General features: G+C 33.3%; 1 protein-coding gene across 1 annotated transcript; it reads right to left on the bottom strand.

Moving 5' to 3' along the window:
- Positions 1–6,169: 6,169 nt before the first annotated feature.
- On the bottom strand, positions 6,170–12,801 carry LOC132559054 (relaxin receptor 1-like). Its single transcript, XM_060223660.1, has 5 exons — positions 12,666–12,801; positions 11,554–11,658; positions 7,743–10,613; positions 7,333–7,466; positions 6,170–6,247 (listed from the first exon to the last, which is right to left on the bottom strand). Exons 1-5 carry the CDS (start codon positions 12,799–12,801, stop codon positions 6,170–6,172), a joined length of 3,324 nt encoding a protein of 1,107 aa, XP_060079643.1.
- Between the last annotated feature and the right edge of the window lie 4,531 nt (positions 12,802–17,332).

Raw genomic sequence — 17,332 nt, 5'->3', positions numbered from 1 at the left:
GATTCCTAAATTAGAATCATGCAAATAGAGTTTTATTGCTAGCTCGTAGTGTTGTTCCAGAACTTCTTAATTACATTAAGTACTCTCAAATTCATATTAGTCTTATTGAGTTAACTCAGGAAGTGGAATTAAAGGTACATGTATGTAGGTAGAATTTTGAAGATTTTTTAAATAAATCTGAGACACCCTAATTGTTTCAAATATTTGAAATTTCCACTCAATGCACTTTCATATCCTATTCTCAATAAGATTTGTTGCATTGAACTTATTTAGCAATTATGAAATCAAAGCAATTCAATTTTATTAATTTACGTTAATCACTTTTCTTGCCTGGGATTTAAGCTCAAGTGCTTTACCATTACGTCGTCTAAGCAGCCAATTACATACATACTCTTCAGCCTTTATGCCATAAAACAAACGTCGATTGTTTCATCTTTAGTCACGTTTGTCAGACATTTATATCATAAGACAGCAGTATAGTTTGCTATTTACCCCACGACGTGGTAAAGATGTAAAAGTTTGTTTCAATAGAAGAAATCACACATCTCAGTGAATTCACCTAAGTATATATCTTCCGAAAATTTTAATATCGATTTCAGACTGAAGATATTTATATGATTTTTGTTTTTTCAGTTAAATATGTTTTGTTCCATGTGGTTTTATTTTCAGCGAACCTGTTAGTCTGAACCTTCGCGGAAGCATTGATCTCGGCAATGAATCCAAGCGACAAGCAATCTCTCCAGGATAGATTTTGTGTTCCGGTTTGGCCATTTTTAATGAATATAATTCACCACAGGTACCAAACGATATTAAGCCAGCTAGAGTTAAGCCGCTTTGTAAGAAAAAGGGGGAAGGTGAGGAATATGAACAAAACATTTAAACCGGATGTTACTTCAATTTTAAGATATATATATATGATATTAAATGAATTTCATAAATTGTTTTACAAAATTATATACGGATCCATACACTTGTCAACTCTTAAACGTCCTACTTTTTTCACAGCAAAGGACTAGTTTATAGAGCCTTGACCGTTTGACGTTTCAACTTAAACTCTAGTGAAACACAAAACTTCAATGCAAAAATATATATACACGAACACAAAACGGTCAAATATAAACAGAAACGCAAGCGGTAAACGCTAAACGATTGACAAAAAATGCAAACATAAAACTCAAAATGAAAACGCAAAATGAAGTACGATAGATTTCATACCAATAGTTTTAAAACATTTCTATATTTGTGGAGTGGTAGTTAATTCATTAGTACATAACCGGTTGTTGACTTCTGAAGGCGATGACGGAAACAGCTGTCATTTAACTTCTAAATTGTGTCATTTGTAGCCCTTGACAGGTGTGTTTCTATGAATCTAGACAGTTGCGCTTGTGTTGAACTTAGAATATAAATGCTAATAGATTAAGTCTTAAATAATAACATTTAATGATATATTTAGTTATGGAGTCCTATCGCTGACTGATCCGGGCGACACTATGGATACATTAATCTTTAGTTCATATAATGATTCCCAAAGTGTAATAGGTATATATACTTAGGTGTAATTTGTATAATGTAATAATAAGATAGTCATCACCATTTCTCTTTTCTGAAAGAATTTTTGTCGTTTACTTCTTTACTTTAGAAGATTCAAACATTCAATCTCCAAGAAAATCACAACTTCCTTCTAATATTAAAAAACAAATTATTTTATCAAATTGCATATTGATCGCGTAGATGTCTGTACCAGTGTTAGTACTGTGATGTTATCTCTCATTTCAATCAATGTGTGAAAGAATATGTAAATTCTAATTCTATTGAATTCTTTTACATACCCTTTCATTTCTGTCGAAACTGTCCATTAATAAGCTCTGCCAATATGGACATATATCTGGGTTCGTAATGAAAAAAACATCCTTATTAGAAATCAAAACAGATTATACGGGCATAATTAGATCTTTAAAAAAATCAGCTCCATCGATTTTCAAGTACATATGTGTAATAATTCAAGACTTATTTATCTATATTAATTAATTTGCTTTTCTGGCTTGATGTGTAACCATAATATTTACCTCTACGACAAGTTATTACAGAAGCCCTACAGGTCTCGTATCACAAATTAAATAAAATGTCATTTTTTTGCAATACTTCTTGTCCCTATTCACAATAAAATATCCAGTTTATTTTGCGCATGAAATTAAGTCTGATTAGATCATGACACAACATGTAGGTCTGTCATCGTTCAGGATATATAGTTACACCTGCTACTTGAGTTTAACACACAACCCCATGGAACAACAGGCCTAAATGTACCAAGCGTAGCACAACTATTATGTATAAAATAACAGTTACCTGTCTTTTTATTTTAAAATATTTTTTTTTGTGATGGAGTACAACAAAATGGCACTTTTCAATGTTGATAACTTGTTTTATTCCTGACCGGCAAAACATATTTTTCTGTATTGGTAAGTTAACAAAGTATGAAAAAAGACAGATGCTCTGCCAAATGAGCAAACCTATCTACCGTCTCAAATATTCTATAATGAAAATCTACACCATCCAGTAACCCATATCCATTAGTTCATAAAACGTTGAGTCTAGAAAGAATTATCCAGTTTGCATAAGTGAGGAAGAAAGACTTTTCATTAGTAATGTCATGTTCTCAGGTGAGAACAAGGTATACAACATCGGAACTAACAGCCAAACTCGAGCTTCAAATCGCACAAAAATAGAATATTCATAATGAGGTCACTATGGCAACGATAAAGCTTGCCCGTAAATTTTTATCAACCTCCATCTTTTGAAAACTTACGAGTTTATCTGTCAGTTGACGATAACTTCTAAGAAAATCTTAATATTGGGAAGAGTTCGTTCAAAATATAATCATCTGTCACATTTAAACTCCATAAGTGGGAATGGAAAATTCACAATAACGAAATTAAAACCATCACGCGTATTATACAGTTTGGTCCGTGTTGGTTTCCTTATAGGAAAAGATAAAGGTAAACGGCTGTTGTAGAATTTCAATTCTGGAGGTTATACGCGATGGATGAGTTCAATATATTTTTTCTCATTTAAAACCAAGACGTGATCAGTATATCTGAAAGTGATATTGAATGACTTTGCAAGGTCTTTATAAACTGTCTTTGTTAAAGTCCAATTAGTAAACAAAACAAATATCAATAGTCTGTTTGAAGATCTTACCGTCCAATTCGACGAATATACTGTCAACCAGAAAAGAAATGGTATATTTCTACGGTGATATAGGCCGGAATTTACATTCTTCAATTTCAACTATGCTATATAATGGTTCTCTTTAAAACCCAATAAAGCAAATCATTTAATAAAAATACTAGGAATTTTCGGACGTTTGTAAACGGATGATTTTATTCAAGCATCGCTTTGTATTGTATGCACATTTTGATTTTTTCACCTGTTATTGTGGATTATACAAAAGACAGCTGTTTCGTCCTTCTAAGACTCGTCAATAATGTCAAGGGCATAAAATATGAAGCTTAGGAGGCGAATAAGGAAATTCCAAAGTGATCAAAATCAAAATCAAAATCTAGACGGGTAGGTGTAGCAACCTTATAATAATATAAACATCAGATAATTTTAGAATAGCGTCAAGTACATGTGTATTTTCTGAACCGTGCCACTATTCGAGTGAATTTAAACGTAGTAAGCAGGTTACGGCAAACATGGATTTATTGCCGACCAGCAGTGTGTACCACGTGCTATCGTAACGATTGTTATGCTTTTATCACAATTGAGGCTTTTTAATTTTCCCCAACGAGTAGATTTCCATCAGTTGTATACTTTTTGTCTGATGTAGATATCGATTTTGCATAATTTGTTTTCACGCTTTGATTTGTACTCACATATTTGCGTCCTCAAGGCTCATGTTATTTGTAACGTTTGATGAATAACTAACTCGGATGAAAGAAATATCGTATACTACTACTTATGGGAAACACACTTTGCATGTGTTTATTACTTCCAACAGAAAATTAATAAATATTAACTTTTTTCAAACGCAGTAATTAGTTTTCCGTGTTTAATTTCCGTGCTTCTTTATACTCTCTATAATACCAGACTTGTCCCAAAGTCAGGATGACTTTAATTTGTCATGTCTGTCGTTCCTATAGGTAACTATTCAATTAATTTGTAATTATAAAGTTTGTAAGTTATAAGTTAAATAAGAATAAACAAGATCAATGATACAACTATCGGATACTTTACAGGTAAGTCACTGACAACAATGGCCAATGTCTGTTGTATGTAAGAAAATTGCTCCATGTCACTTGTTTATCATATTAAACACTACTAATGAACTAGGTGAAATAATTACTTTATGTTATGTTTTATTGACACTATTTGTTTATATATATAACAGCAAAAACTTATAATTTAATATTTAATAGTGATCAGCTGCAAATCGACCTCTCTAAACATAATGTCATTTAATCTAACTAGATCATCTTTCCGGGAAGAATTAATTAGTAATTTTCAAGCGTTATCGAAACTTATATCAGGATATATCTAAGTGGACCATTTCCCTAATAACAATGATATTAATAGGTTGTAGTTGTTGACGTTGTAAGCCACTTCATACTGTTAAGCCTGAATCACAGTACTTGTCTGTGACCTATATTAGAAGTGTCATTTCCTATGTAAACAACATATGCAATATTGGAAGGTGATAGCTTGTTGACGTAGATAATGCATATGACAATTTTACGGAAATAGTTTGATAGAAACTGAAGAGTCTTTCAATAGAAATTGATTGTCATTCATATCACGTGATGTTAAAAGTTGGAAATGTTCCAAGTACTATCCACGTGTTGTAACTGTATAATATTATAAACACATATGTATAGTTCTCTTGTTTCTCTACATTTTACAGAAAAATTCAAGCATAATTTTTTTAATTAATGATTTGATAACAATATCAATAGATCAGAAGTGGACGAGGTAATCATGTTATGTAAATTATTTTCAACTTCTTTGGTTTTCTCCATCGATTTGTTATTATTGTGTTTCACATTTCATGTTTATAATGCACAATTAAGTAACTATGTTTATATCAAATAGCAATTTAAATTTACAATGAATTTTATGTGACTCAATAATCATTTACATAACAAAGTACTAATGTTTTGGATCCAAAATTCTGGCAGGAGGTGGACACATACATATTGAGTAAGTTGATGAAACGTTTCCAAGAGATCTGTGCTGTTCCAAAAGGATAATATTCAACATACTTAGTGTAACAACTGTTTGTCGTCCGAGGTTTGATAAAACAAGTCAAATCAATGAGACTTGCATTGTTCAGGTACTATCATATAAATCCAGCTTGATATTGGTGTAGCAAAAACGGATCTGTTCAAAATTTAATTTATCGTGGATTGACTGTCTTTAGAAGCTTTTGACTGGAAAATATAATATTAGAAACATATTATCCTTCCGGGAACTCATTATTTTTCCGTGTTCAATTTCTTACATATAATTGATATGATAGTTTATGGGACTTGACATTAAACTATATTGCATTTCTGCATATTTCTACAACTAATAATACCGTTTTTGTATGTGTGTTAAATTTATATTATATTAGTTGATATCAGTCCGTGGATATACCACCCACTTCAAAGTGATATCATCTCCTAGAAAATGAATCCACACCCCCTCTCAATTTGTATATATACGTTGTGTGGTAGTGATCGATTCTGACACCGATAGTGAATAAATTAAATTCCACCCAGATGAAATCCATTGTTTTAGTAAATTAGCAAGATATCATTATTTCTTGGAATTTCTTGCATAGAAAGTTTTACAATTGTTACTGCTTTTTCATATACATAATTAAGCTGCCACATTTATGAATATCCGTAAATCGTGTAACATTGTTGTTATAATGTTAATTAAATGATGTATTAATAATTGTATTTTTTTGGTGTGATTTGTTTAACTAAAAGCAAAAACTTGATTAAAAGACTATTATATGACCATTTTGATAACACACCGCTCAACAGCTCCCGAGTCCTCACATCAGCCAGAAGGCCGAAGGGTCTAGGTATAAACAACATAGCAGTTTTATTTGCGTAGAATAAATTTATTTTGTAAGGTTTTAAACAAGACAGCAGCAACAATTATGATAAAACTGTGTCATACTTTACATGTTTGATTTTATTATCGTGTTTTCATCTCTATTTCTCTGTGACGAGGTTGACGTGCTTTTCGTCGTTTGATCCTAAACAGAAAAAAACATAAATAACTTATTTCGAAAACTGACCATAGAATTTTAAAAGTGTGCGTGTGTGTGTGTGTGTTAGTGTGTGTGTTTGTGTGTTAGTGTGTGTGTGTGTGTGTTAGTGTATGTGTGTGTGCGTGTGTGTTAGTGTGTGTGTGTGTGTGTTAGTGTGTGTGTGTGTTGTGTGTGTGTGAGTGTGTGTGAGGGTGTGTGTGTGTTAGTGTGTGTGTTAGTGTGTGTGTGGGTGTGTGTGTGTGTGTGTTGTGTGAGGGTGTGCGTGTGTGTGTGAGGGTGTGAGTGTGTGTGTGTGGTAGGTGTGTATGTGTGTGTCTGAGTGTGTGTTTGTGTGTTGTTTGTGTGTGTGTGACCTGTATTAAAAGATAAAACCACGTGTGAACGCCATGTTATAAGCGATAGCTCACGAGATGTTCTGTTTCCAATCAGATCCCGAGGCACGGAATCCAAATGAATAAGTAATGACAAAATTGAGTGTTTTAAACCTTTGCATACATATATATATAACGAGGTTTCTACAATATAGTGACACAAGTAAAAGTTATTTTTATCAAGAACACATCGAATTTGAAAACTACTTGTATTTTTTCTCATTTGCTCATTGACTGTCACATGACCTAATTATTTTCTGACGTCACAATAATATCATTTTACTGTTGTATGATAATCATCCAATAAAATTATATAAAGAATATACCTGTTTTCAATCTAGATTTTCACACTTCATACCAATAGCATCACTAATAAGTCATAAAAGGACAAAACAGAGTCATGGGGCCAGAGTAATTAACTTGCTTAACATAATTATATATATGATTAAATGTGCTGTTCGTTTATGTATCTTTTGCACGATTCCTGAATAGGTAAATACTATTAATAATTGATCTTCCTCTGCCATTTATAAAAAAATTATTCAATATTCTGTGTAGTAGGCTATCCTTCTAGATCATTTACCTAATACTATCGGAATAGGCACAAAATGCATATAACGTCAAAGTCGGAACCCAAACCTTGAATTCTGCTTGTTTAAATAAAATATAATCGAGCGAGGCGAATTATTGATAACTTACTCTTTGCCGTTTCCTCCAAACAGCTGTTCCAGTATATAAGAACGGGTTAACAGCTGCATTTACTGGTAACACAAACACCATCACCCACGCATACACGTCATCTGGTATCTGGTATCCACACTTTGCCATTAATCCTAAAATTAGTTTTATATCGGTAGTAAGTATATCCAAGGCAATTTGAGGAAGGGTTTAAAAGTCTGTAGCAGACAGGAAGGGTGGGACTTTTTTCGTTTTTTTTTTTTTCAATTTTTTATTTCGTTTATTTTTTTGTTTTTATTTTGTTTTAATTTATTTAGTTTTTTTAATTCATTTTTCTCGTTTTTTGTTTGTTTTTGTTTTTTTTCCTTTTTTCGCGAGATGAATACTTTTCGTTATATTTCTGTCAATATGATTTTTGATTGAATACAAACCCATAACGCCGATAGGAAACCAACAGCAAAAGTCGGTCGCCACCACCAGGAAGAGGGATTTTGCTGCAGTTTTATCACGTCGACGAGTCTGTGTCGAAGTCATCCGTCTAGAACTTGTCTTTATGCTTTTAAACATACAAAGCTGACCTGCGGCTATAACTACAAAGAGGAAACTGTTCAGGCAAACGAAAACTGCGAATGAGTATTCCGAACCAGATTGCTTGTCTCCTGTCAGTGGTAAGGCGAGACACACTCCTGATTGAGAATAAAATTCTCCTTTAAAGTACAACTTACTAGGAAAAACAGGGATGATTGCAATTGCAACAGAAACCAAGCATGAGAATGCCAATACAACGCAGACACATCTTTTAGAAAATTTCTTTCTGGAATAGAGGGACAGGGGCAACACTGTACGAAATGCCCTATCTATGGTTATTGATAAAATAAGAAAAGTTGACATTTCGCTGGATATACTAGAAATGATACCAGCTAAGGTACATATTTGACTTTGTCTCCATGCTTGACTGTTCCACGAGTACATCCCTCTGTAATGGACATCGGCAGCGCCTATAATTAGTAGGTATATACCCATAAGACAGTCGGAGATACTCAGGAACAGCACAAAGATCGAAAAAGTGGTGATGGTGGTGGCATGTTTGGCGATATATAATGAATATATAATCACAAAAACGTTTCCAATCAAAGCAAAAACTCCGATTATCCAGAGACACAGTTTTTGTGCATTGGAAGCAATCAAGTCATAACAGGATGATATCGCATCGGAGTAGCACAAATCATCTTTATACCTGCACTTCTCTATTTCAGATAAATCTTTAACACAATGATCGTCGTCAACAGATTCAGGTTTCACACAACACATGAAAGGAGTATCAGTAAGTAAGATTAAAAGCTGGTCTAAACCTTGAAATATGTGTTCTGTAACTCTAACCTCGTTGCCTACGATATTTAAAAACTTTAAGTTACTGCTGTTGGTGAATGTTCCAGTTGGTAAATCTAGAAATGAATTGTAAGATATGTCCAGGTAGGATAGAGACGAAGGTAAGACTGGTAAGGAAGATAACTTGTTGTTGGTAAGATAAATACCTTCAAGCCGAGATAGTCCTTTAAATGAATCGCGAGGGAAAACTGTTAATCCGTTATTGATAAGAGAAAGATTTCGAAGTCTATGGAGTCGAGTAAAGGTGTGTACTAGGATCTTCTTTATATGGTTGTTACCTAGATGTAGAGACTTAAGGTTAGAGAGTACATTAAAAATATCGTTAGGGAGCTCCGTTATCTGATTGTTCTCCAGGTTTAGATAAGTAAGAGATGGTAGTCCAAATATTGGAATAATTTTATCGTTAGACAAATCACTATGTGGAAGAACGGATACATTGTTGTTAGACAGATCTAGATAAGTAAGACTAGTTAGTCCTTCAAATAGGTAATTTGGAAGATACGTTATTCCATTGTTAGACATATTCAAATACTTGAGAGCAGATAGTTCATAAAATGAAACAGGACTGGTATCGAAAATCGCCAACACTTGGGAACCTTGATTAAAGTTAATTCTATTGTTAGAGAAATCTAGATAGGTAAGGGCCGATAACCCATCAAATATATTACCTGGAAGATTAGTCAATTTGTTGTTGGAGAGATCTAGGAAGATAAGAGCCGATAGTTCACCAAATAGATTATCTGGTAGAATTATTATTTCATTGTTGGACAGATCGATGAAGGTAAGAGCAGATATGTCATCAGGTAGTTTACTTGGTTTTGTATCTTTAGACAAATCCAGAAATACATCAACTACCTTGTAAAGTACATTATCCATAGTTCCATCTACAAACAGATCTGGCAAAATAAGATCAGACAGTCCACTAACTGGATTATCTAATAGATCAAATGTTTCATTTGTGGACAAATCTAGATTTTGAAGAGCAGAAAGTCCATTAAAAAGTTGTGTTGGAATATGTGCTAACCTATTGTTAGACAAATCCAGTATTTCAAGTGAAGCGAGTCCGTAGAACACATTTCTTGGTAGATGTGTTATCTGATTGTTTTCTAAATCTAAATAGGTAAGATCAGATAACCCATCCAATAGGTTATCAGGAATATCTTTTATTCTATTGTTAGACAGATTGAAATATGTAATTTGAGATATACCATTAAATTGTTTATCAGAAAGGTTTATTATTCTGTTGTCAGACAGGTCTAGATAGGTTAGAGCAGATAATTCCTCAAATAGAACAGTCATATCGTAAAACTGACCATAGAGTCCTGGAAGAAGAGATATTCCATTTTTAGACAGATCAAGATAGGATAGACTATATAGTCCATCAAACAGGTTATTTGGAAGATCTAAAATTCTGTTGTTAGACAGATCCAATTTTATAAGTGAAGAGAGTCCGTGGAATACGTTACCAGGTAAACGATTGATTTCATTAGATGATAGATCTAACGATAAAAGACTAGACAAGTCTTGGAAGACATACGGAGTTAAAGAGGACCAAATATTACTATTAGACAACCTAAGTGATTTCAGGTTACATAACCCCGTGGTTAAATTGTCTGTTAATGAAGAGATGTCTGTTAGCTCCAGATAAGTAAAGTTTGACACGTTAAGGGAATCAGCAGATAGTAGATCGCTCTCGTTTGTCATAATGGAGACATTCTTGAATTGGGACCGTAGAACAGTCAGGGGACTATCACGGACGCTGACGATTAAACCTAGACACATACAGATTGGCTCTGAAGCCCAGTCACAGTGAGTCTCGTCATGATTGCCCTTACACTTGTATGCGTTTGCACACGTTTTCGTAGTGATGTTTCGAGGTGCTAGGCAAGAGTAGTTCACTGTACAGTGTAGTTCTGAAACACATTTATAAGGTATATTGTAATGTTTATTGTAAACTTTGAAGTAATTTTCTAGCAGAGATGTCACTTTTGTTTGTATTTCACTCTAGGTAATTTGAATTTGAGTTTCAAGTAACATTATGTTTACATGTTGACGTTAGCCTTGTCGTATTACCAAATCTATTATATGTCTTTTTTTTTAAAATTATAATAAAAACTATATCTTGGCATATATATCAATATTTTTAATTTGAAGTATGCATTATATAATCACTCAAGGTTCAGGAAAAAATTGTTACTAAATATGTTAAATTAACATCTACTTTCAAATGTAGATAATTAAAAAATACCTTTAATCCATAAATACACAGAATCGAATTTCAGAAAGGAAATGCATTTTAAAGGAAAAAATTTTTTCTAGAGAAACTTGTCCTTTGTAAAAGCCTTAAACTCAGCTTTACATTTCCTAACATTGATATTATTGATAACATTGAGACTTTAAAATTTTTTTGTTCACTGATGGCTTTTTATTTTGAGGTGGCTTAGCAAAATTTATGTTGATTCATTCTTTCTCTTGATATTGTTTTGAGTTCAAAAAAAAAAGAAAAAGAAAACTTAATGTAACCGAAACCTATGAACTCTTCATTTTCCATCCAAAGGTGATTTGGGTTTAAAGACGATAGTAATTGTGTTTCTTTGAGACATTTTGACGTTTCTCCAAACCCAGCATTTTTTATTCATATTAATAAATCTTTTTACATAAAATACTTTAAATCTTGATATGCTAAATCTTATAGTTAATGCTTTTTGATGACGTCAGAATGCATATGAAGCTAAGAATTTATATAGAAGTCAATAAGAATAATGCTAGATGGTTTTACCCTGTATTTTAACACAGACTTGTGTGTGTTATTGTGCTGAGGTAGTTATATGATACAAGCATTTGGATACTAACCGCAGTCGTGTCCTTTCTCATGTCCTGGACACTGTAAATTACATCTGTAGATAAGCTGAAAATAGGAGGGATCTGGACACTTGTATTTCTCCCTGTAAAGAGACCCTGTTGAAAAAATTGAAATGTACATGTTAGGATTAACTTTTCTTTTGTGAATGTTGCAAATAGGAAGAAAGTGTAGATTCATTCAGCAGAATTATAACAATTGAATTTCAAATCTTTTAAGAAGCACGCCTATAAAAACACCTTTCTATGTTGACAATACTAATTGGGAAGAAGCGAAATAATATCTGAGATTTGTGGACTGGAATCGTCAACTTCAAGGTAATATTAATGACATGAATTCTGTTTTAACAACATTTTAGTAGCTATAGACCTATTTATACCAAATAAAACTGCAACTGTTAGACCTAATGATAAAATTGGGATGACTTATGAACTTAGACTGAAAATAAGACAAAGAAATCGACAGCATTCTAGGACTAAGCAAATAAACACTCCAGCTTCTTGGAATAAATTTAGATCTATTTGAAAGGAACATATTTCTTTAATGTAAGAGGTCAAAGAAAAATACCTTCTAAATTACAGTCGTCTCCTATTGATAAAACCACCCCCCTCCCTCCAAAATGATGGCGTGTTACTTAATCTGTCATGGATTTACAAAATGAAAGTGATACTGATTCTCCATTGGTAATGAGGCATATAATTGCGTATATATGGACAGTTAGTGTGTGTCGTCATCATTACAAAGAACTGGACCTTGAGAAAACTTAATTAATGGCATTATAACCTTTCAAATATGTAATATGATAACCGATGGCAGTGTTTCCTGTTTCCTTTTGCATGTGCTGATGTGATTCATATCTTTCATCTTATACATGTGTCATTAAACTTGTGTGTATATATATGAAGAGGGATTTTAAAAGCTTGACCTGGTACTCAATTTATTTTTCTATCAAGAACTTCGGACAATAAATTATTCTGAAATAAAAAATATATATCATTGACGTCATTTTCAAAATGATCAACTGACATATTTCCAATATTTACTTAAAATAATTTGTCTTAATTCTGAAATTTAAAAACAATGTAATGGTTTTGGAAATTCTTACCCCATAGGCATTTTTGTTCAGTCGCTGTCTGTGTACGTTTACTTATGTTAGAAATAGACGCTCTAACATCTAAGTCTTCATTCTTCCGTTGATTATTCTCCTCCGCAAATCTATCCGCTTTTTCCAAATTGTCCATTGGATATACAACTTGATGAAAACCACATGTATATACGACAAGAAAATAGAGAGACGAAAGTTTGAACATGCTCATTGCGATGATGTGAAGATTTGAGATAAATAGTCATAAATTATCTTCTGTAAAGACAGTAACAATATAACACTGTTTGTTTCCCAGGCGTCCCACTCACTCAGTTGTTGGCATCCTAAAATACATGATTCACGGTGACTGAATCATCGTTTCGGAGAATAGGGATTGGGCGTAGAGTGTATATTAGACTAAGTTGCGATATTGGTGTTTAAAACTTAGTTTTAGTATTTTATCGCGTTAATGGTAATTGGCATGTTTTTTTATGTATTAATTACTTACCTGTTATTGTATTGAATTGATTAATTGATTAATTCATGGAGAAGATTCGAAAGGATTTTCTTTGTGCCCCTTAGTCTGTAAAACAAACTTCATCTAAATATGTGTTGTACACGTCAGACACTATTGTACTACAATATGGTAAACAAATATAAAAACTAAACCAAACGTCTAAATAGTGAAATATATATATATAAAAGCATAAAAAGCTGGAAATGCGGCTTTCAGTTCGCTTAATGTGTATTTGCCTCATATATCTATAAAAGCCAACTGAAAGCTGTTAAAGAGAAGGGCATTCTTAAATATCGTTCCCCCTCTTCTTCTGCTTTCGCCAATATCAGCATAGTTAGGATTAATGAAAAGTAGACAAACCAAAAGTGATTGATGAAAGTACTGTCTGTGTACCACGTTTATACGATAATCAGAGCGAAATTTGGTATAATAATGTACAAATCGAACATTAGTCGTACTGGTAATGATGACGTGACATTTGATATGGTAAAAGATAAGAAGCGATGAAGAATGATGCCGAACATTAGGAACATTATTGAATGTCTCTTCAGGTCTTTTGGTAAGGCATTCTATTATTATACCATTACACATCGAATATCTCTTCATTTTACACGAGTCCTTTTCCTACAACGAAACCAAGATGGACAGTTTTCCTATCTCTTTATTTTACACGAGTCCTTTTCCTACAACGAAACCAACATAGACAGTTTTCCACCAAGCTGTATGTGTGATGATTTGAAGTTTTCCTATTGAAACTTTTCATTACACTTGCATTTCCAAACTATGGTGTTAAGATGTCACATATGTTTTGGGCAAGGAGACATCAACTAACAAACTTGTACCACAAGGTTCTCAAGGTTGACAAAAAGTTTTACGGTCGAACGAAGGAGAAATATTCGATTTGTTATGACACTGGACGTGATTGACGGTCGTTAGTTTGTTGGATCGACCAAGGTCACGTGGTAGGTGTTGTTGATGAAACAGAAGACGCTTATTCTAACTGAGAGATGTTGATATCATTGAACGTCCAGTGTTACATTTGAAGTGCAGAGGACAGTCCTGTTGATCTGTGATTCCTTGGTGTTGACATTAGCGGAAACTGCACGGGCTTTGTAACAATATATTCTATTGGTCTATGCGTTGCTCGTACCTTTCAAGTTACTGGGGGCGCTGCCAACATAAACTCATCAAGCAAACATATCACACCTCATTTCAACGGTTGTCTAACTTCCTCAAGGGGACCAAAGGAAACAACTCATATAAAATCAACGGTCGTGAGCTAGAAACGAAGAACATTATCCGTATATGGACACGTCATTAAGTGGGAAACGGAGACCCGGCACTGAATCACTCATTTTAATAAACTGTCGGATATTTTACATATTTAACGATTGCATACTCCATTTCGTTACCTATAAATGGTTAAAAATTGCACGTTTCTAATTCAGAAGAACAGACAGAAACAAAAATAGTTGTGGACATTGACATTTGGTTTCTGTATATTCATAGATTTTCAAAACTCTGACTGATATCTTGTATGGTATCACAACAATTTTAGGAGCCTTTCCTGATTACAAAACAAATTGGAGATTGAAATCTGAAGTATTTATTGTTTTTCAGTTGACATTCCTGGACATAAAAATACCAATTGGTAACAAAGGCTAATCAGCATCATTACCAATGTTTTAATACACAACACGTTATCTCTCCGATATAGATAGTTTCGTTTAATATGCCTTCATATCTATTTGCTACATTTGTGAAGAGATATTAAGTGTACAACATATAACCAAAGTTTATTTGTTATGTGTTCTATATCCATTTTCCAAATCTTGTTTCACGTCATGAGGTGGGCAAGCTCAACAAAGGTACAGGGGACATGTCTCGCTATCAATTTTATGTTCAAACTCTCTGCCTTAAACCAATATAACCTCCATATTATCAAAATTCTTCTTTCGCATCAAATATACAAATTATCATACTGACAAACGGAATACAATCACCCGATTTGTGAACACAATACCACGCCTGAAAAACTGAGATGACAGTATTAATTGAATACATGCGTCATGTCCGCTCCTAATTCTTGGTAACGATAATTCGGTCATTGTTAATGATATGCGTTTGATGTTGATCATCAGATAGGATACCGACAGTTGCGCGGCCGAGGCGCCCAGAATACCCCGCTTAGATACTTTCATAACCGTTTGTCTCTCGTTATCTTAACGCTATTACACATCATCATGATGGACCTACTCAGGCTTTTGTCTCTGGGGATTTTTATCGGAATATCTTGTTCTTTGCATCGTGATATATATCCGATTGAAAATCTGGAAAAACTGGAAAAATTTGAGAAGAGTGAGCACTGGAAGAATGAAGACTTGGGTGTTATGTCGTCTGTTCCTTACATCAGAAATAAACGCTCACAAACCGAAACACCAAAAGAACAGGAATGCCAAGAAAGTAAGGTTCTTTAAGCATTTCTTCTTTTTGTTTTTGAATCTCAACAATTCTCAGTACCTATTAGATTGTATATCAGGAAATAGTCATCGATGATAACTGTAAAAAAAAAAAGTAGAAATTTTTACTTAGGGTAGTAAATTTGATAGAGGCGTTCAGTTCAAATGTTAAGCTGTAAAAACGCTTTTCTTTTTAAGCAGTTTTGTGCTGTTTATATGGGATATGAAAATAAGAAAGACAGACAGATAGAGAGACAGACTATAGACAAATGGTACACATATACATACCATGTACGAGCAGACAAACACTCTGATAAATACGCATTCATAAGAGCCAGCTCACTTCAACATACAAACATAAGACCCGGACCTACAATCAACAAGACATGCCCAGCTTTCGTCATGGCCATCTCCTGTCAAATTAGACAATGCCATGGATTTTCTTACAGATATCCAAAGACGGACAGTTAAAGAGGCAACACACACAGTACAATGTTAAATACCGAACAAAGTCAATCTTTTTGACATATATCAAAATAGCATTATCATTCTCTTTCTGTCTTAATCAGTTAAATGTTGACATAACATTCATATGTAGATAACAGATATATAAAAATATGTCTACCTGGTATACAAAAATCCGTTCCATCGTATGCAGTTTAAATTGCCTCGTCAACCGTGTACACCTTTGATTTTTGTGCGTTGTTTAAATCGACATTTTCCGTTTCAAATTAATAAAACTTCGTCATTCAGTATATGTTTTCATGCATTAGACATGTCTTATCTAAACAAAACCTTTTTGAAACACTTATTTAAATTTGTATCTTTGTTTGGATGTCATTACGTTTTCTTTTTCTATATATCAAATTTCAAATGCTTGTTTATTGAAGTGGAAACTTTATAATTTGCCTGACAACGTTCTAAATGAGTAACTTTCATTAGAATTTCTACATAGTCAACAAATAAGAATATTCAGCAATGACACTTTCCAATATAATGCAAGATACAGTAGAACAAAATACAATATTAAAATGCACCATATATCTATTTCCTACTTCTAGGATTTGTCAGTGTGCCATATCTATTTCCTACTTCTAGGATTTGTTAGTGTGCCATATCTATTTCCTACTTCTAGGATTTGTCAGTGTGCCATATCTATTTCCTACTTCTAGGATTTGTTAGTGTGCCATATCTATTTCCTACTTCTAGGATTTGTCAGTGTGCCATATCTATTTCCTACTTCTAGGATTTGTCAGTGTGCCATATCTATTTCCTACTTCTAGGATTTGTCAGTGTGCCATATCTATTTCCTACTTCTAGGATTCATATAATTTATTCAGTGATGCTACATCATACCGCTGTTTCGTTCTTCTAGGATTTGTTAGTGTGTCATATCATATAATTTTTCAGTGATGCTACATCATACCGCTGTTTCGTTCTTCTAGGATTTGTTAGTGTGCCATATCATATAATTTTTCAGTGATGCTACATCATACCGCTGTTTCGTTCTTCTAGGATTTGTCAGTGTGACATATCATATAATTTTTTTCAGTGATGTTACATCATACCGCTGTTTCGTTCTTCTAGGATTTGTCAGTGTGACATTTCATATAATTTTTTTCAGTGATGTTACATTATACAGCTGTTTCGTCCTTCTAGGTTATTTTAAAAGTCCGAATCAGTCGAAATATATGTCGAAGTGCAATATCCCC

Source organism: Ylistrum balloti, unplaced genomic scaffold (genome assembly GCF_031769215.1).
Source record: "Ylistrum balloti isolate Yb309-2 unplaced genomic scaffold, AGI_CSIRO_Ybal_v1 Utg370846, whole genome shotgun sequence".
Taxonomy (NCBI): domain Eukaryota; kingdom Metazoa; phylum Mollusca; class Bivalvia; order Pectinida; family Pectinidae; genus Ylistrum; species Ylistrum balloti.
The sequence above is the reverse complement of the archived record's forward strand: the minus strand, read 5'-3'. Positions and strand labels throughout refer to the sequence as shown.